The sequence below is a fragment of the Acanthaster planci genome, linkage group LG07, assembly GCF_054643075.1.
Source record: "Acanthaster planci isolate LZ-2023a linkage group LG07, COTS_SCS, whole genome shotgun sequence".
NCBI classification, from domain to species: Eukaryota; Metazoa; Echinodermata; class Asteroidea; order Valvatida; family Acanthasteridae; genus Acanthaster; species Acanthaster planci.
Genome location: NC_141783.1, coordinates 12,368,269 through 12,389,554, shown reverse-complemented (window position 1 = coordinate 12,389,554; position 21,286 = coordinate 12,368,269). Strand labels below are relative to the sequence as shown.

Below are 21,286 nucleotides of genomic sequence, written 5' to 3'. Positions count from 1 at the left end.
TAGCATGAAAAAGCCTAAAGTTTGTGTGGCGCGCGTGATGCATATGGCGCGCGGGGCAAAATTATCCCGCAAGTCGATGAACTAGTATAGTACGAGCTTGTGCGAAGTTGACGACGGGCCAGCCGGCGGTGTGTGGTGTCATGTGTGGTGCAGGTGCAGTCTAAGTTTATAGTACTGTTAGTAGTAGGCCAAGTGCTACTAACAAGAAAATTACCCTTTATAAACGGTCGAACTTAATCATTCAGCTGAAGGAAAAAGTTCCATAGCTAGGCATATCCGGACATCATCTTTGCGACTAGACCGTCCATTTGTGTACCTGTCATTGAGTGTCAAATGCTTGTCGTGAGTGCTTGTATCGCTACTGCTAGATTAGGCGGAAAAAGTGTTTTCTCAGTAGGCCTAGGCTTAAGTAAATGCTTCATTTTTTCCCTTTTGACTTTTTAATATTAGTAGACTAGATGTTATCACTTTTAGATGGCTAGGCTAGTAACTAACTATTGCTTGGGAAAACTAGTGATGTCTGTATATGGAATTCTTACCCTGATGATGGAGGATTTTCACAAAAGTGTGGGATGACACTGCCTGTATTATTGACACTGAGGAAAATAATCTGCAATTACTCCCATGACTTTTGTTCAGTCCATGGACTTTCAAACATGTTTGTGAAAATGCAGCTTGGCAGACCAAATGTTTATGTTGGTGTAGCAGTAGAGCAATGATGGTGGTATTCCACCATTGTCCACCCACCCGTCTTCTGCAGTTTTTTTGCACGAACTGTGTTCTGCCAAAAGATGATTTGTGGAAAGAGCACTGTGCTCAAAATAATTTGTTTTGGTCTTCGAAGAACTGCCTCAACTATAATTTAGGCCTGCCCAGTGTTTCAATTGGCAACTGTGCGTCCTTGGGAGATCATTGCAGGCTGTTTAAGCTCTGTTGTTTTTGCACAGTGTGAGATGACATGCTTCATAACTGTCCTTAGTTTTAAATGATTTCATGTTTCTTTTGTTTTGCAGTGAAGGGAGTCATGCATTGCTCATGAATCCACAGCTCTTGTGCAGTTACGTAATAGTCACTTATTAAGTGGGTGAAGAAGCACAATCTCGGAGGCATCCCCAATTTGAATTCACTGCGCAACCTTTTCAGAAACGGTCAAGAATGGCAGAAGCAGCTGAAGAAGCTGTCACCTTTCAGCGTCCAAATTCCACCTATGAAAATCTCTCTGCTCGGTTTCTGCAGAAGGACAGGAATTTCCAACGACAGTATGCACACCTTTATGCCGAACGCTTGTGCTCCATGCGCCGTCGTTTGTTGGAGTCTGCCAAAAGGAAATGGGGTAAATTTGATTTCTTGAAATAAAAATGAAGACAAGTGTGTCTGATCGCTTTGTTGTGTAACACCTTTGAGTCACAACTTTCACTGAAATATCAGTGCCAACTTACATTAAAGAATGAAGAAGTTTTGTGGCACTGTACACAAAAATAGCTCAAAATGTTCTTCATTTCATCTCCTTTGTTGATTGCATTCTGTGTAGAGCATCAGGCAAGTCTACTCTTTTCTTTGTGTTCTTTGCTATTGTACATTCTATATTTTTTTTTTGTCTTGGTTCACCATACAAACTTAAAATTGTCACTGTCTTCGTTCTTGTTGTCCGTATGTTCCTCAAGACGTATCTGAGACAGGTATTCCAGCTTGCAACAAAATATTAGTTTTGCTATTGTGAAAGTAATAGGCCATGGTAAACCTGCCATACCATTTTCAGTGGCTTGAAAACATGACTCATTTCTTGTATTTCTTTGATGTGACACAGTACTCCTGTCAAAATGTTGTCATATTTTAAGGGACTTCTGTTCTGATGCGCAAGTTGTATGAACTGAAGACAGATGAGAAATGCTGTGTGGTGGGGACATTATTCAAGAGTATGGAGTTGAAGCCGAGTATCCTCAAGGAGATCAGTGAAGATGTGAGGACATTGCAACATTTGCCAACAAATTCAACAAGTATCAAGATTTTCAGCCTACTAGGCCGTCCAGAGTAGAATTCAATTTTTCAACTGTGCTTGCGCTAATTTGAGCAATCACATTGATTTTTGTTTTTATTTTTTGGGGGGGTTTCAAGTAAATACTAAGTCCCTGTATTCCAACTGCCAAGGATTCAGTACTTTTAACAAACAGGTCTCATGAAGATACTTCCAACTGCACCCATTGAACAGACTCAAACCATTTGACATAAATCTGAATGCATTTACCAGTTCTGAGCCCAAAACATTTGACATAAATATAAATGCATTTGCCAGTTCTGAGCCCAAACCATTAGACATAAATATAAATACATTTGCCAGTTCTGAGCACAATACCTAGATATTAATGTTGTTTCTGTTTATATGCCATGATACAATTTATTAGTCCATTTTCAAGTGAGGTCTACTTTATTTCACACGGAATGAAAACCATCATGTTAATGTGTTTCTGAGAAGCTTCCCATCAGTTTTTACTCGTCTGTTCCATTTCAACAGTTTCAGTCATCACAATTAAGTTTGATGTGTACCTGACACAGATTCACGGAATGAATTTACTTAAAAATTGAATCAAATTGTTCCTAAAACCAAACACTGCATGTGTTTTGTTAGTCTTGAATGCTAGTCTTGTTTGCAGTATTTGGAAGTGTATGTGCAGGAATGAGCACTGAGAAGAATTTCACTGCAGACCTGGTTTTTTGGGTTTTTTTTTAATGTGAAGTGTGTCTATGTTATTTTTCAGCATAACTTGGTACCGCAACCTTCAAGAGACAAATATATTGCCGACTCGGACACACTCATTCTGGAGGACGAACTGCAGAGGATAGTACTTGTTGGGAAGCTGGACGTACAGAAGGCAATCACAGGTGATTAACGCGGTGGAATCATGTATGTTTCCTTCTTTAACTTAGTTTTGCTTATTGTTCGGGGTCTTACACTGGAACGCCAATAAGCTTTAGTGATGGAAACGAGACATCTGATGGATTACTTTGTTAGTCAATGATCTTATGTAAGCAAATATGCAGTAGCCTTTTTGGGAAGTGAAAATTGGTTTATTTCCTCTCTTCATGTTAAAAAATCATGATATTCTTGCAACCGGGGATTTCACAAGAATGTGAAACATAAATATGAAGTCAGCGTTGAACTAAAGGCCATCCTGATGGTCATTAGCTTGCAACAACTTTTTAAAACCCGATTCATGAACTTAAAAATCCGGTTTGCTGTGATTTTATTCTGTCACAGCAATTCATTGCTTAATGAAAAGTCCAGTTGATATTTGAATAGTGTAGAATTTAGTAGGGTGTAATGGTGTTGATAAAAATCAGTTTATGATATGTCAAGGATCAATAATTGCTTCAAATAGTGAGGTTGCATGAAATGGCTCAATACCTCGTTCAAAAAAACTTTTGCACTTTGGGCTTTTTCATGTGTGTCATTACAAACGTGTACATCTCCTGCAGAGGAGTTTAATTCAGAGATAATACTGATAATTTCAACAATATTGCTCCCAATCTCTTGTCAGGTGTTGTTATGGCGGTCAATGGTCATGAGAGAGATGATGGCAAGTTTGAAGTGGAGGATTTCTGCACAGCTGACCTGCCAGTTCAGCTCCATCCCAAGCAACTCAGTGAAGACAGGTGGGAATAGATATAACCCCAGAATTCTTATACTATGTGTGGAGCATCAGGCAACTGTAATTTGGGGTTTTCAGTGAAACACATCAAGGTTTCAAAGGGTCACTCATGACTAACAATGTTCTTGCAGTTATTTCGTTTCAGTGGTAGAGAACTTGCTCACATTTATTCCCCCACCCTGTTTGCATAGGTATGTTGTACTGGTGTCTGGCCTGGGTCTAGGGGAGAAGGGCCATCATCTCATGAACCTTCAGCTCCTGCTGGATCTAATAACTGGCCAGCTAGGGAGCCCCGAGGAACAAGAAGTCTACTCCAAAGTTGTGCGGGTCATCATTGCAGGCAACAGCCTGAGCAAGAGTACACAGCAGGCTGATGTCCTCAGCACAGTCAGTACATTTGAGCACCGTTGAACATTTCTTTACATTAGAACTCAAGCTTTCATGTGTTTACTGTGTACGGGAATAGTGGATCATATTATGTGACTGATCATGAGAGCTTCAGGGTTGGTCCACACTGTATGCACATACTGGTTCTTGTGCATGTGGTGCTCAGTGTGACCTGTTTTCATTGGAATGTGCACCAAACCTGAGCATTTGTACAAAAGGTGCTTAGTGTATGATAGCCATGATTACTCAATGTCTGTCTATCTCTGTGTCTTTGAAAACATGAGTGATGAAAAGAGTCTTTACAAGCAGAAAATAAGTTCTTGGACTCCATGTAGGTATGTGCCATTTGCTAACACATCTTCAACTGATTGATCTTCAGGCAAAATATTTGAGTCGTAAAGTGAAGGCGGGTACCGTTGAGGCAGTGAAGGCATTGGACGATGTTTTGGCACAGCTAGCGGTGAGTGATTCTTCTAAGTAATTGATATGTCATTACTCATTGACTGTGAGCTGTGGAGTGACTCAGATGAACAGTTTTGAGAAGTTAAGAGATATCTTCGTTAAGGGAAATTCTTCCAGAACTGTGTCTACATTGTCAGTCACAGCACTCTTCTACTGCCTAAGCTGAGAACATGCCGCTAATACAAAGGGAGCATACTTGCATGTGCGTTCTTGAACTTGTGGTGCCCGTAATAGGAAACATGTAATAGATATATGCAACCTGTCCACCAGAGTGGCACCACCACAGTAGCGGCTTCTAATTTTGTTAACTGGATTGTCTACAGGTCGTTGAGGTATTTAATGAGTGTACAAATGTAAATAACTTGCACTCAAGCACAGCACTACTGAGGTAAATGGCTTTTAATTTAATCAATGGCACTAATTAGTGTTCAATTATTAGCAGTGGATAACGGTTCACAAATGATTCTAGGAAAGGATGTGTTATTAATAACCAGTTGCCTCAGAAGTGTAACCTTTGACCCTGACCTTTCTGCAGAGCTGTGTTGCTGTGGATGTGATGCCCGGTCCGCATGATCCAGCCTTCTGCTTTCTGCCTCAGCAGCCACTGCATAGGTGTATGTTCCCGCAGGCGTCTGTCTATCCCACGATGCATTCTGTGACCAATCCGTACGAAGCATCCATTGATGGTGTCAGGTGTGTTGGACAAACATTTGATGTTATTTGCTTCAGCTTTTGCCCAGTAAAGTGTCACATGGTTAGTGTATTTAGCTGGAGCAAATGGTAAAATAAAATTGTCCAATCTCAAATTTTGGTTCAGAAATGTACCCACCTGCAGTAACACTGCATTTAAGACATCAGAACAGCTTGGACGGATCCAAGCATGATTCAAGGTTTCTAAATTTGATCACTAAGAACATTTTAATAATGGAGGATTCCCCTTACCAAGCAATGAAGGGAATTAGAAGGCAGCCCTACACAGCACAGTAAAGGATGTCGAATCTGAATTAATTACAGGCAGTATGACAGATTTCTTGAACAAATCTTTACCTCAGGTTCCTTGGGTCTTCGGGTCAGAACATTACGGACATATTCCAGTACACAGACATGGAAGATGGCATTGAGATCTTGGAGTCAACATTGAGAGCCAATCACATTGCTCCGACAGCTCCAGACACACTTGGTATGATTATTACCCACTGAAAGCTTCAGATGATATACATGTATCAGTAGCAATCACACATGCACTTCGCTTTGTTATTCACATAAATTGTGCTCTGTCTGAAAACCATTCTCTTTCTAGAAAATTTAACTTGGAATAATGATTCCACTCGGGTCATTGATTGTATATCGCTTTTTTTCAGAAAATAGCAGATATAGTCTGAAAGAGAATTCAGCAAAACGTCAAGGTTAATCTAAATTCTTACACCATAATCCCTGAGCATGGTAAACAGCTCTAGTATCTAGTTATTAAAGATTGAGGTATTAAGAGGTGTGGGGCAGAATTTATTCGACCATTCTTAGTTAACATCCATTGAATGTTCTCTGAATGGTGCATGAATCCAGTCTCTTCCACACTGTTCTATATCGTTGAAATTGGTATTGAAATAAATAGGTTTGGAAAAATTCAAGTTATTTTGAAGATAAAATCCAATTATTTCATTTTCTTAAATAGTTGTACGTTCTTCTGAATTTATCGGCAGCCTGTTATCCCTATTACAATGATGATCCATTCATCGTGTCCGAGTGCCCACATGTCTACTTTGCTGGCAACCAGACTAAATTCCAAAGTCGCATTTGCAAAGGTAATTCATAGTTCTCAGTTGGTGGTAACTTTCTAGAAGCTATCCATTCAATCGATCCCCGTCCCTCCTTGCTCAATAGCTTTCATATTTCTAAACAGTTTGGTAGTGTATTCCTTCATGAATGGTATGTGCTTTTTTGGTTTTGTTTCTCGGCAGGTGAGGCAGGGCAGAAAGTTTTGATGGTAACAATCCCCCGATTCGTCAGCAGTCATGCGTGTGTGTTGCTCAATCTGCGTAACCTGCAGTGCACACCTGTTGTCTTCTCAAGTATTATTAACTCGGAAAGAGATGAATAATTACTGGACATCGATTTCTTGGAACTCCCACTCTCCAGTCGCAGTGATCATTGAATGATTTGGCAAAGTGTACAAGCTAAAATGTTGTGACTTACACTGCTTGTGACTGCATCTCAAAGGGTTTCTACTCAGTATGAAACTTGACCCACAAACGTCTATCAGGTTTGTGAAATTGGGCTTCAAGAGCAAGTTCTTTTGTCTAATTTCTAACTGTTTTAGGACTAAATTCCAGTGTACTATATTAACAACCTTACTGTTGAGTCTACCATTTGCAGACCAGCCTGACGGAGTTGGTTGTGTACTGAGTGGTTTACAGAAGTCACGTCTATTGCCAAGCGGTCAGAAGTTCAACAAAGTACAAGATTTCATATTTCGTAATGCAGATTTGCTCCAAGAATCCAACAGTAAGCTGCACTAAGATCTTTTTTGTGGATACCAGAATTCAGATATTTAAAACAGCATGTACTGTGTACTTTGTTCACTTGTCAAATAAAAAAGGTACATGTAGCTCTAAAGTTTCCTGTTAACTGCAATGTACACTTTGATTCACCACTCACCTATATAATTATGTATATACAAATGTAGATTTAGTAGTTCATGTATCTTGGCTCCACTTAGTATCTGTTACCACGGCACAAACAAATTATTGCCTAATATGGCATGCTGTCAGATATCTTCAAGTGGAACAATTTCAATAATTTATCAAAGTGTTGCATAGACAATTCACAAAACTGTTGACCTCAATAACACCAGTAATTTATTGGAAAGGTGTTCTTCGTGTTGTTACATGTTCTCAAATGGTTAGCATAGCAATTCGTACGTTGAATACTGTGCCATCAACGTGTAATTCTTACTTGTCGATGGGAAGTGGCTGTTACATTGCAAACAATGAATGAAGACCTTGAAATTATTTCTTTGTAACTGAACGATTTTTCTCATGGTTACATTTTAATTGGTCAAGTGTTTCCCGTGCTGGATGTTGCAGTCTCTATAGGCAAGTTCACTGAACGCATAGAAATCCACTCGACGTGCATTAATCATTCCTTCCTTCGACTACAGCAATCACTTATTTTGTCCAAGAAAAAGAAGGGGACCATAATTCCCAGTAAGGTCCCCAGGAATATGAATGTATGATCATAACTTCCAGTGTAGTCGTACAGCAGGCCTGTTGAGAGAGAAAAATATAACTAAGTTGATAACGAGTAGACCAAATCCAAAGCTGTTGAATTTTACCCAAATCAATTATTACCGGCCTACATTGTATTGGGGGGGGCTTCCAACTTAAGCTAATGACTTAACCAACTCTGAAGCCAACTGAATTAAATCCCAATCAAGTCAACCCAATTCAAACCAGCTGCAGTCTTACCAGCCCAATCTAAAATCCCAGTCACACCACAAATTGTTATGCCTTTTTCAGCATTTAAACGTATCTTTTTGAAAGACAGTTAAATAGTGCCAGATAGGGTCGTCTACCTGTGGAAAATCCGAAACACAACCTGAAGAGTCCGGACAGGAATCCCGTCCAGCCGAAGGCATTGGCCGCCCTACTTTTCCCTTGCTCTTCAATGACAAAACACACCAATCCCGGGTAGAGTATTCCATGACTAACGCCGTAGAGCGACATGGCCACTGCCAGTGGGGCGTATGTGTGCAGTAACGGGCTGACAACTAGTGAAGCACTCCCGATGGCCGAACCGATTGCAATCAACACCCTTGTGCACAAGATATGTCTGCTTACCACCACGCCCTGCAAGAGGTTGGATATCATGGAGCTCACCCCGGCGATGATGCTGAAGGAAGTCGCCGTGAACGGCGCGAAACCTTTGGTCTGCGCGTACGGCACCATGAAAATAACCCAAGAATTGTTGACAAATCCAAACAGGCAATAAGTCACAATATGGCTCCACATCATCACGTTCCTGAAGAGGCCAAAGTCGGTTTTTTCGCACAGAACGTCAAGCAAGCGGCCGCAACCACAGAGCTGAGGTCCGTCTTCTGAGCTTGAGGTTTGTTGGCTTGAGTTTGCCGGAATGGGCTTGTAGCTTTTGTCACCAGAGGGCGGCCTAGGCCTCATCACAAGGCCGCAGGGAATAAGGAAAGCTACAAGAGCAGAAAAGATCAGCAACGTCCCCCGCCATCCGTAGACTTCTAGGAGAAACTGGGCGAGTGGTGGGAATATCATGTAGCTCAGTGGGAGTCCTGTAGTTGATATACCAGCGGCCATTGACAACCGCGAAGAGAAGTACGCCCCAAGCAAAGCTTTAGCAAGGCATACAATGATGCCAAGGCCCGCTCCTATCACGAAAACAAAAATACATATACTAGTTTAACAATATTGTAGGGATGGAACGATGTTTGTCTAGAGAACCACTTAACCTCGTAACCATGAACCCTTGGTACTTAGTGATGGTTGCCAAAACAGTCGCCAAAATGCAGAATGCGTAGCTCATGTTCATCTCAAATTTGTTTACAAGGGGAACAATATGTAGCATATTCTATGTTGGGTCTCCGGACAGATGTCACTTTTCAACCAAATTCACGTGTCTAGCACTTCTCAATGCAACATGTTACACAAATGCCCCGCAGTCCGTCTTGACTACATGTAACAATTAAGTCCATGCATCGCATGTAGGGCCTTCGGACTTACCTGTTAGGCAGACTACGCACAGAGTAAGGGAAAGGAGCCCAGGTGCTAGGAAAGCTCCAAGGAGCCCAGCAACGGAAGATACAGCGCTAGCTGTGAAGATGGCACGCTCACTGAATATGCTGGTAAGTGGTCCAGTCAGAAGGCCTGGGCAAAAGGGGGAACACCAGATAATTAACCTTAAAAACAGTTAGTAGCCTGCCCAAAGAATAGTCGGCTTCCACTTCTGAAAATTCTGTTGTGTTTTTTCAAAATCTACCAGGGAAAATTCAAAGGTCAGGTGAGCTCTCATTAACATTTTTACCTTATGACGTCGACCAACCCGCACTTTTGAATTATATGGCCCGTGGTAGGCCTACTTACACCCCTTTCCCATTATTCGTTTGCCCGCAAAGGTAATAATGACGGCCCACTTTGAATGCGGCATCATGACATGATTTATAAGCTTACGTGTTCGCTGTCATAGATGGTTTTCATGCCGTTGAAGAGTATGTCGCATTGTAAAACCTTATTTATCTTTTATAAAATCAAGGTCCGAACAACTATGATCAGGTTGTAACTATGATCAGGTTCCATACGATGTTAGTTTTTGTGCATCGATGTTAAATTTCTAGAGTCGGTTTTTTTTTCGATTTTGAAACAAGCTGTTTTTCATTCCCTTTGAGAACAAAAATGTGAAAAACGGTCTTTTTCATTTTTTCAATGTGAAACGAAAAGCAAGAAATAGGCCTAGGCTTGGTTTGTGGCTGACCAAAGTCATACAGACTATTGCTCTCACCCCAGATTGCTTCGAAGAGAAATGCAGCAAAACAAACTGTCACGCTTTCGTTTAGGAACTGAAACGACAATTTAAAATGAAATTTGTTTTGTGTTTTCCTGTTTTAAACTTAAAAATGAACAGTTAAGTAATTGACTGCTTGAATTTTTAAATTTCCTTTGCAAGCCTAATTCGTTCGTCTTATTTTATCATCTGCATAACCTTACCCGCGCTCTGCACCGAGGCCCCAATCATGGTAATCACCCATCCAAGCAGCCAGGTGTCCGTTGCTAACTGCTCTCGAAGTTCAGGCATCAGTACACCGAAGACTTTATTTAAACCTCCATAGAGTGTGAAGGTGATGTTGAGACTGAGCACAACAAGCCACGCACGGCACGACGTCTTCTCCCTTTCCATGGTATGTATTCTTCTGGCACGATATCTTAGACTTCTTCCATCTCCGCATCTGGACACCGCGAGTGGCTTGCACTCGCGAACCTGTGAACTGTCGGCCCTAACAACCCTTATAAAACCGCCCGCTTCCTAAAACTGACACTGTCAATTAGCAGATAGCTACATAAAGGGGACCATTAACTTTACTTTTCGATAGTGTTCCTGGTACCATTAGTTGTCATATACTTTGGATAGTGTTAGCATAAAACAAATAGTATGATGCCTCTCAAGGTATACATAATTAAAGTATGGCCAGTATAGGAAGGGAGCAAAGCTCCTTCCAAGGGAAAAAAAACGATCAACGGATAGCAAACTGCGTGACAAATTATACACAGCCTGGCTTTAGATTGCTTAGTAAACGTGTTTGGGAGCCAAAGACGACACGTGGCGACCCCCCCCCCATCCTAACCGTCATTGTTCAGTTGCCTAGGCCTAATACATTCCATCAACACTCTAAACGTGCTTGGTGTTTGAGCATTGTGTTACCAACACTGATAGTAAAAAAGTGGAAAAGTATTTAATTGCGAAACACAATATTTGCGGTGCGCGAGTCACTTCCAAAGCATTTCTGTGGTAACTGGAGATTTTTTTTATCAAATTTTTCCTGATAAAAGTTTTTCCAGGTGCTCCATTAACCCTCACCCTCCCTTGTCGACGCGCATGTCCCAGATTAGTGCCTGACACGCCATTAAAAGCAAAGTGGCTATACCAAGTGGCGCATCCAGGTTTGGGGTCTGGATGGGCAACTTTTTTCAAAGGGAGGGTCCAATATTCTCACCCCAAAAGTGTTCGAACCGTTACACAAAAGCCGTACACAAAAGCCCCCTTCCGCTTGATATGTCATTGGCTATACAGTAGTTTTATTTCATGTCATGCGTAACTTTCAAATTCATCACCTATCTCAACCATTCCAGATCAGCACTGTAGCGCCAAATCGAAGGGCGTTACGGCATCATTCCCTGCAGCATGTACATTATTATCAGTTGGAAGAACAGTTTCAAGAGTTAAGTCTCGGCTTTTCAGCACTCTTGCGGAAAAGGGCACGCTTTAACTCAACTTCATTCAAAGGTTTTCTTACAGTAGTTATCTTATGTATAACATACAAGTTGATGCGGTACAAGACCACAGGCCCAACACATGTATGCGTGAGAAGGTTTGAAGGACAAGTGGGGAGGAAAACAAGAACCAAACAAAAATAAGAACACGCCTGCAAATCTCACCCCAAACGGTTGAGTTTATTTAATTTCACAGAATTCTAAATGTACACAGCTTTTCGTTGAGTGTTGGTCATCCCAAAAGCCATGAAGTATAATGCAGACAACAGTGATAAATTCTACATACACATTGCGGTATGTACGCACGTCATTGCTGTTAATCAGTTTCAATGTGTTCCAGTTCAAGCTTTTCAGTTCTGATGCGGCGTTTCCTATAGTCTTACAGAGTTGGGGATATTCTCGGATTATCATGACAAAAAGTTATTTGAAAAAGTCTGCGAAATACTGTTACCTCCTTTGCGACTCCTGCCAACTCATGATGGTCACGAAGCATGTTTACAGAAAACAGCCCTTTACGCAAAATTGACGATGGGCATCCTTAACAAGTTTTTTTAGGGAAATATAACAAGAAGCATCGGGTAACTTTCACTGCAATATTTGGCGTTATGAAAGTTTTTCCTCTTTTGACAATAATTCAAGTCACTGGACGAGTATCAGAATCTGACCAATGCAAGGAGCAGAGCCACAAAGAAGCCAATATAAATTCCATTTGGAAAGAGATTTGAATCAGTGCCTTGAAATAATAGATTGATAATCTTTATCGACCACATCAAGCATTTTCCTCTTTATGCAAATTTATTGGAAGAGCAGAAACAATTGCAGCAGAGGGTACGAGAAGAGAGGGAATAAAATTCTATGTAACCTCATAAAAGCTCCTTTTCTAATTTCATTCCTACATTTATTTTAGTGACAATTTGAAAACAGAGTGACGACTCAGCCTTTTAACATGAAGTCTATCAAAAGTCTAAATTCTTAATTGTTTTTCAAGCGGTTCGGAAAAGAAATCTAAAATTAAACCCAACCGACCACCCACCCCACCCCGACAAACAACAAGAAAATAGTAGAGATACGAGTTAAGTTTTCATGAAATACACACCTTGACATTAAGAAGTATATATGTGTGCCACTCTTTCTCATATTAATTTGACCATTGTATGAATACGCGATGGCTTTGAAATGAGTTACGAGTATCATAAAGCTCCCAAGTTGCACAGTTTTCCGTCGATAAGATTTCCATCCATTTCATGGAGACTGTGGAGACAATGAGCAAACACAAGTGCATGCTAAGCTTTTGAGAAGCAGAACGTTATTCTGAATGTTCTTTTGGCTATTTGTCTCGGCAACAGATTACCCACAGGCAAACGGTACAACTATGCTATGAAATATGGTTGAGATTGGCACAGTTTCCCTGCATAAGACTGGAAACGGGCGCTGGTACTACTGGGTTATTTGATTTATCAATTGTATTGATTATTGCATACTTCTGTTCAACTTAAAACTTCTTTGCGAAATAAGAGCTCCCTTGAAAAAAAAATGTGCAAAACTACAGGCCAAAACCTCTTGAATTCTGAATGGGAAGAATTCCAACAGAAAATGTTTCCAAGAAAGTTGAACAAAGTTGCAGACTACTTAATCAACCGGTACAAGTGGAGGACATGAATTATAATGATGCTTCAGCGAAATATAACCTCCTTTTAATGACCTAAAGACAGACAACTTGGTTCTCAGCTACTGTTGATTAAACCAAATGATAACCCTCCCCCCTTCAAAAAGTTCAATAAATCAAAATCTAAAAGGGAGATATTTTGCGACCCCAAACATATTGATGGACTAGCAGGCTGACAAGCTTTCCATGAACGGATAAGCAGCTCAATGTGACCGGATCCTGGAGTGAACATCTGGACTGCAAATCTAGGGACAAGTGTGCTGAACCTGTACAAGTGCATGTGAAAATCTGTAACTTCCACTTGTTGCCATCACTATCAGATCCAGCTGGGGACTGCCTGGGCAGCTATCAACAAGTGTCCAGCACAATTACACTAACTTAGATTTATTTCACGTTTCTTAGCATTACATACAATGTTTTGGCCATTACAATAAATGATTGCTTTAACCCTTAAAGAGCCGGGGGAAGGGGAGCAGAGTCCCCCTCAATTTGTTTTTTCTGATGTCACTGCAGTGCCTTCTTTTCTCGTGCCAAGCCTTCAGGCGTTTTTGTCATTAATATCTTTCAGTCATTTTCACACCAAGTTTGTGCTAATAGGACGTACTGTTCCCACATGGTGCCCATATTTCTGAGACAGGTTAGCCAAAAAGGTATACCTACATTTTTTCCGCTGACATGTTTGATGCAAGAGGCCCATCATGTATTTGAATTGTTGAACAGTTTTAGGACTGAACTGGGATCAAACCAACGTTGAAAATATGTGAACGGTTCTGTATTCCCATCTGTATCTTTCATCTCAGAAAATCCACCTGTGTCCAATTAGTCACTGGCCCACCCTTTGTATTTTATTGAAGTGTCACTTGGAAACTTGGTCACGGATGATGCATCAATGGCTGAGATAAGGTAGCGATAGCTAAGATTTAAAGAATAAAGACAACCAAACTTGTGAAACACCAGGCACTGACTGTTGGCAAGTCACAAGTACATGGAAAGCATAGTTGATGCAGTGAAATGCTCTAAAACTCAGGAAATATCCGCAAATTTGGAACATTTCATAAAATGGTTTTATTGGCAAAACTTAATGATAAGCCACTCCGGGGAACACACCACACAATGCCTGGTGCTCCTCTAGAGGTAATTGAAGCGCATATAACACACATGTACACCAGGAAATGGCTTACGAGAATATGGACCAGACCACTGCAATATGGCGAAATTTTAAAAGGAACAAGAACAGTTCTGTTACATCTTTGAGATCCTCCAATAGCACAGGACTTTTTCACAGTCAAGTTAATAGTGCTAAGAAACATGGCCGTTTCAACACCCACCCATTAACGTTCACATAACCAAGATGGACACTACACCAATTTCAATACGAGACCCCATCCCATCTCCTTGCTGTCAGTCCAGCTCTTCCTCTGCTGGCCCTGATGAGTCTGTCTCGTCGTCATTTCCTGGTTCACCGCCAAGGAAGCCACGAAGCAGGTTGTCTGTATAATTAACCAAGACGCAAATCAGGAACGTACTTTCTCACTGACCTGACTACCCAAGGTGTGTGTAAGAATCACATTGAAATCAGAGGATTTAGCCTTAGGTTAAGGTTTAAGACATGATGGTGCATTTTGAAATTCCTGCGATAAAGTGAGCAGGAAAATCCCCAAATCCCCAAGACCAACACAGGCATTCATAAGACATTGCGCCACTGAGGGGTTGCCACAGAAAGGCCATTTTTCGCACTGAATTATGGGAAATGATCGACAAAATGTATTTGCCACCTGCTTGAAGAGAACTGGAATTACTTGAGGTTGGGGTGGGTGGGGACTGACGGGGAGAGAGGAGATAAGAGAAAGGACTCACCCAGTATTCCACCGCCCATAGGGGGCCCAATGGGAGGTGGCAAGCCAAAGAACAGCTGGCCGATTCTGTCCAAGTATTCTAAGTATATAGGATCCCTCTTGAGACTCGGCTGGTACTGCTCACAGAGCACAGTAAAAGTAGTCAGCTTACCGCTGCAAACGGTGAACAAGAAATATAAAATAGACTTAAACAGTTACCCATCTGCTGGATTCAGACATGCCAAACTGTTTAGCTGTGCGCATGTCTCACCCCTCTACCCAGGTCCAACCTCTCCGCACAGCTTAGAATAGAAATCGTGCAACCTTCAGCAAGAAAGCGGAACTGACTTTGAGGGTGTTTTTGCTGTTTCCACCAGAACGTTTCAGAGAGCCATTCCATTGACAGCTAAGAAAATAATGTTACTGTCCTGACCCTTCCTACCAGGGTGGAGACAAACTGCAGCAGCGCAAACTCACAAGCAGCCAGACTACTGCTACAGAGGTAAGTGTTCTCTGTCTCACAAAACAAACCTGTGAAAAAATGCACTGTTCACAGAGAAAGGTGATATAGGCCTACCCTTCTATTGCCATCAGCATAAACCACAGGAAATTCAACAGGGGCAGGATGAACGGGGGACCGCTGGAAATGGCTGGGTGCTTCTCAGTGTACATGTGAAACGTCAGCGTGGCACAGGCCTTATTCTTGAGGCACAAGTACCTGAAAATAACATAAACAGGCATGCTATTCAGGCTGTGTGTCCACACTGGATTCATCCACAGAGTGGGAACTTATCTAATCCTTAATTCTGGCACCTGTGACAACTGCCATCAATTATTGATAGTTACCTGAAATACAAAATGAGACCATTAATTGGTGTGACAACCTGAAAAAAAACACCCGATTTCTCTCAAGGAGGAACGACTTATTCCCTCGGGCACAAATACCTTCCACCTCTGACGGAGACGCTGGACAACAATAGGATGTGCTAGGCACTGTAAGAATTCCTGTTCTACAGATTTACAACATCATTTGTGCATAATCCATGGTGAGTGTGCAACCAAGGAGGCTATCCCTTGGTAAACAGCTCCCTCCCGCATCCAAGACTAGAACTCTACAGTAAAGTGACACCGCTGAGATTAAAATTCCACTGTGTGAGTTCAGTTCATGACAATTAATTCCCTTCAATCAAACGAATCAACTGACAGCACACATGTGTCCATATAACATCCGAACAACTTACACAGCTCTGATTTATTAAAACGTCAAGTACAAGTAACTCACTGAAAGACAGCCTGAGCAACGAACATGTCCACCTCACTGGGGTAGCCGTTAGCCACGTGGTACTCCACCAACATAGAAGCGCATCCCTCACCATCGCATGAGTGCAAGAAATGATATCGTGCCTCGAAGTAGTTCTTTTCTGTTAGGAACAACCATTTGGAATTTCAGTAGCGGAAATCTTCAGCATTTTTAATCATCAGGAGTAAACTGCAAAATTTTTTTCCAAATTTCAGATAACGATAAAAAATCCAAACTCCTGTAACCTAATTACTAATTCATTTTCTTCAGATCAACCCATCACTATCAGACTGCAGAAAACTGGTTACCCACACGGAGCCTGCTGTCTAGACTGAGCTGGAAAACAGACCCTGGGAATGCGATTGACTTTGACTATCCATTTCTACAGGAGGTCCCACTTGGACCTTGGGAACGTGACGTACTGTACCTTGCCAGAGTTTCACGGCTAATCGCTGGTGCAGCTCTGGGTCTCCAGTCTTGATGGCTTTATTGCTGGTCTTGGACCACTGCAGGGCTGAGCTGATGCACTTCCCTCTCTCGGGCACGTCGGAAGGGATCGTGCAGACCAGACCAGCCACTTTGTCTGGGCAACACAACAGAAACACAGCCATAATTGACTTCCACTACTCAGAGCCAGGACAGTGACAAGTCAAGCAGCTAGGTACACTCACACAAGCTGGCTCACTCAAGGCCACTATTGGTAAGAGAACATTCGTTTGCGATTGAGCTTAATAGAAATCGTTACCTATGTTTTCAGTAACAACTGGAGTATCAGATATATTGAAGGCTTCAACTAACAGTAAACACAGATCAGCACCACTTGTATACTGCAGAGAAAATTGAAAATGAAAGAACTGTGTTAAGACTGGAAAAATATCAATTTCATGGTTCTTTGACATGCTTGTACATGTACAACTCTTCCCTTGACACTACAGAGCATCAGATGTCAGATATGAGAGGGCCATGGAAAAAAATGGACCCCTAATTTCTGGAATTCCCCTATACTCTCATTCAACTGATTACACTGAATTTTCCACCTCACCAGTTCCTTTCGCTGTTGCTTCCAGCATAAAATAATCTGAAAAGGAAGTGTAGTTGCAGGCATTGTTGACAAAAAAATCGATACAAAGATAGACAAAGATATATAGGATATTCTCTTGTAAATTCACTTGCATAAATATTTGCTTCCCGTTGCTTAAAGAGATGAAGATGTCACTAACAATCACACTGACTTGTAGAGTGGCTTGAACAGGAGATAAAAGACCCTACTGTGAGCAGCTATCTACTGCCCAAGGTGTATTACTTCTCTCCTACCTGGTTGTGGCTCAGTAACAAGGACGCACCAGAGTATATTAGCTCTATTGCCTCGGCATGTTTCTTCTGTGCCATGTACCTGTGAATGAATCCATTGATGTCCATACTTCAATAATTCAGAGACCTGAGGCTAAAATACACCCAATTTATTGTGAAATACTGGAGTCACTGTGGAGTACATAAAAGAGCAGGGCCATACAAAGCGTGTGTTTTTAAGATTCTATGCAACGAATGTTGCAAGTTGCACGGATGCATGAAATGCTGTGAAAATTAACAAAGCTTTTTGAATTTTAGACAAGAAACCCCCAAAGTCAAACAGGCAGAACTTGAACTCACATGTCATTCCCCCCCCCAAAAAAAAAACCCCTCCAGAGCTATAGATATTCCCAACCAAGTCTGAACGTTCAGAGGCAAGGCTGAGGGGGCTGAGAGATGACACCAGGGCAAGCAGAGAGGACCAAAACATGGGAAAGGGGCACAAGTTGGACAAGGGACCCAGTTACACTTTGTTCAACTTCTTGCACGTACATCAGCTTCCTAAAGTCTTGTATTTCAGTATGTGCGCATTCACATGCATGCATGGCACAATGAAAGACAATATCAATGCATTCAAAATTATTACGATGCAATATACACAAAAATTAACACATGGTCAGTCATAATGGAGATGCAAGCCAAATAATTCCAATGTATGGTATACAGTTTCGATGTGATCACAGCTACCGGGCATGCGGCGCTCAGGAATCAGTCATTGGCGCACGTGTGCTTTTTGTGAATGGTCCGCTAGAGGCTGGCGAGCCATGACGTTGTCTCCAGATTATTAACATAGGACCTAAAGATCAAATCACTACTTGAACAAGATAGCGGCATCAAGCTTGACGACAAAACTGTTTCCAATTTGCAGGGCAAATTTCTCTTTTCCTCCCAAATGTGAGTATGTGTAAACCTTGCTACCATTTGGAATCTCTGATTCTCACTTGATCCTAAGCTGGGCGCATAAGACAGTTTAATGACCATTTTGGCGGTGAGTTCGGAGGCCGTATTTTGTAAAAGTGGACTTTGTTTCCTTGATGTTGATAGGATCAGGGTGGTAGGCCTAGGCCTAATAAAGAACCACTTTCTGACTTTCATTATCAAAACCCAACAGTATTTTAGAACAATTGATTTGCCTTCTTAATTGGGCCTATAATACTTAAAAAGGCCTACTATTACCTAAACAATATTTTGCACAGGGAGAAGTGGTAAATTGGTTGTGGGCGTACGCCGTATCGTAGTGTGGGCGAAGCGGTAGTGGGTGAAGTGTGATGTTGCATCTATCACGAATAACACAACATGATGTGAACCATCACAATCAGACTTGTCTAAAAGTCTAAAACACTCCCTTTTTATAGGGCTGACTTAGTTTATATTCTGTGAAAACATGCTTCATAATATAATTACCTATGGTATAAAGTCCTGTACATCTGGTGTGCTTCATAATAGTTTCCTTCCTCCACATTTTGCCTTAATTTTAGTAAAACGCGAGAAGTTCCTCTCCCCGAAGTCGCCATTTTGTTTGTGGTAGTAATCTTTGTAGAGGGCGCTAGACAAGATTTTCCGGGAACCATCGAGAACAGTAATTTTCAAATGTTGGATTCGTTTCGTCGTTGTGCAGGCTTGCGAGTCACTTAAATATACTTACTGTTGGAAACAGGAGAAATATAACTAAACCCTCTTATTAAAATAACGGATTATATACTTATGTACAAGAAAACTCAGGTAAATTGCCTTATTTTGAGGACTAGTAAATTCTTTGAACTAAAGTTTGCAGCCGACGTTATAAGGAAGACGAAATTCAAAAAGTCATCCTAAATTCCCTAATCGGCTTGAGGGTATTTTTTTAATGACATTCCATTTGCAACAGGGAATTTCCACTCCCTGAATTTGAAACTCAAGTATGATCAAGTTGAAGTTTGGAACACTTTAGGCCGACATTTGGAAACGATTAGTAGTGGCGTTAATTTGTGTCGGAATGTGGGGGAATGGGGATTTGTGGGAGGGATGCCGACTTGCTCAGCTACGGAAATTTGAAGGGGGGATCCTTTCACACTTGATGTATCGGGCGATGTTCAAAAGAAGATGCAAATGTAGAAAAAAAAAGATTACAATCATGCTGAATCTTACATCAGAACGGCTTATTCATGGCTCTGTTTTATTGCTTTCCCTTTTTGAATGATACTTAGTGGTTCAAAACTCTGAAAAATTCTTTACAAGCCGCATTAAGTTTTGCTCGGCCACGGAAATGTGGGTGTGTGTGTGGGGGGGTCCATATCCCATCCCCACTAATTAGGGTGATATATATACCACACTGTTAGGCTTCGTACGTTTCAAGTGTATGATTCAAAACAATTATGATTATCATTGCATCTGCATGTAGTTACTTTAAAAATGGTGGCTGAATTGAAAGAGGCTTACAGATTCACCATGTAGGGGATTTCTTCTGAAGAAGTATGGCCCTGAAAAGGACCGTTGAGGAATTCGAAGTTTAACCAGGATGCACATGTAATGGTTGGTCTCTGGAGAGTGAAGAAACCTACGTACACCTTTCTTGCCACAGGTGAAATCTGTCGACCCTTTCTGCACTGGGTCGCCAGACTTTGCGTATTGTGATTGGCTAACCGAGGGGCATTGCCAGGATTTTTTTCCGGAAGGGCTGTAAAACACTGTTTCCAGGGGGCAAAGCTAAGAAATGATAAACAATACGAGCGTTTCACAATATCGCCCCTCCAAGAGTTTGCAACGCGTTGGCCAATCACAGTACTGTCGACCCAAGGAGGCGCACTATTATGAATCGCCCGTACTAACAATGGGAGGGGATCGATTTGATTTTTTTAAAAAAGCAAATTGATGATTTTTCCCAGCTTTCATTCTTTCGTTTTGTTTTTCTTATATATTTTCATTTTTCTTTTTCACCCCCCCCCGGCGACGCCCTTGGGGGCATGCAAAAATTTTCGAAGTTCATTCAAAATGCTGGTCGAGTTTGTCATGGGAAAATAATCCTGAGGAAGTCATTGTTTAAAATATTGATTTATCCACCGAGCCTTCCATCGTGGAAAAGGTATCTGGCATGGGCGTAAATTCAGGGGATGGGCTACTGAATAAAATCCTGCACTTTTTTGTGATGAGCAAAAAAATTACAGCGGATTGTGAACAATAATCAGGATTTCCCGATGACCAAAGTGTTTGCAATATCGCTAGAAAGGGGAGACAGTTTTAAAAAGCCATAATACTCTGATGTAAGATTCAACATGAATTTGATACACATTGTAGATGTACATGGTTATCTTGAACATCGCCCTCTATATGCTCTATATGGTGAGCCCCTCCCCTTCAAATTTCCATGGCCGGGAAGTCATCCCCCCACCCCCGCACCTCCCACCACCCCCAATTTCCAGTACCTATTAATGTCACTGGTATCTGGTTATCTGCCAACTTCGACGCTTGCTCCGGCAATGTCGTCACCGTGACGGTCATCGTGTCTTTTTATCGAACTGCGAAGCATTATTTTCCAACTGACAGCCAGTGAAAGGATTGGCACCACGTGACCGACCAACGGACGCCGTGACTAAGTGAGAGCCAATCACCCTGCTCCTAAGGTAAATCATGCATTATTCATTTAAAAATACAAT

At 41.5% G+C, this 21,286-nt stretch overlaps 3 protein-coding genes across 4 annotated transcripts; 1 reads left to right on the top strand and 2 right to left on the bottom strand.

The window, feature by feature from the left end:
* The first annotated feature begins 25 nt into the window (after positions 1–25).
* Positions 26–7,361, top strand: pold2 (DNA polymerase delta 2, accessory subunit). 2 transcript variants are annotated; one of them, XM_022239889.2, is made up of 11 exons: positions 26–153; positions 1,014–1,333; positions 1,839–1,960; positions 2,757–2,880; positions 3,537–3,651; positions 3,839–4,034; positions 4,414–4,494; positions 5,032–5,189; positions 5,549–5,676; positions 6,197–6,298; positions 6,455–7,361. In XM_022239889.2, exons 2-11 carry the CDS (start codon positions 1,156–1,158, stop codon positions 6,592–6,594), a joined length of 1,344 nt encoding a protein of 447 aa, XP_022095581.2. In that variant the 5' UTR covers positions 26–153; positions 1,014–1,155; the 3' UTR covers positions 6,595–7,361. The 2 variants fall into 2 exon arrangements, with proteins under 2 accessions (XP_022095581.2, XP_022095582.2); XM_022239890.2 differs by lacking the exon at positions 26–153 and adding an exon at positions 160–342.
* A 142-nt stretch (positions 7,362–7,503) lies between these two features.
* Positions 7,504–10,483, bottom strand: LOC110981779 (monocarboxylate transporter 13-like). Its single transcript, XM_022239668.2, has 4 exons — positions 10,223–10,483; positions 9,242–9,385; positions 8,068–8,889; positions 7,504–7,759 (listed from the first exon to the last, which is right to left on the bottom strand). Exons 1-4 carry the CDS (start codon positions 10,410–10,412, stop codon positions 7,632–7,634), a joined length of 1,284 nt encoding a protein of 427 aa, XP_022095360.1. The 5' UTR covers positions 10,413–10,483; the 3' UTR covers positions 7,504–7,631.
* A 1,179-nt stretch (positions 10,484–11,662) lies between these two features.
* get4 (guided entry of tail-anchored proteins factor 4) lies at positions 11,663–19,182 on the bottom strand. The gene is made up of 8 exons (XM_022239865.2): positions 19,059–19,182; positions 17,619–17,697; positions 17,050–17,131; positions 16,732–16,887; positions 16,287–16,425; positions 15,582–15,722; positions 15,027–15,178; positions 11,663–14,659 (listed from the first exon to the last, which is right to left on the bottom strand). The coding sequence occupies exons 1-8, from the start codon at positions 19,166–19,168 to the stop codon at positions 14,571–14,573; spliced, it is 948 nt and encodes a 315-aa protein (XP_022095557.1). The 5' UTR covers positions 19,169–19,182; the 3' UTR covers positions 11,663–14,570.
* Positions 19,183–21,286: the final 2,104 nt, after the last annotated feature.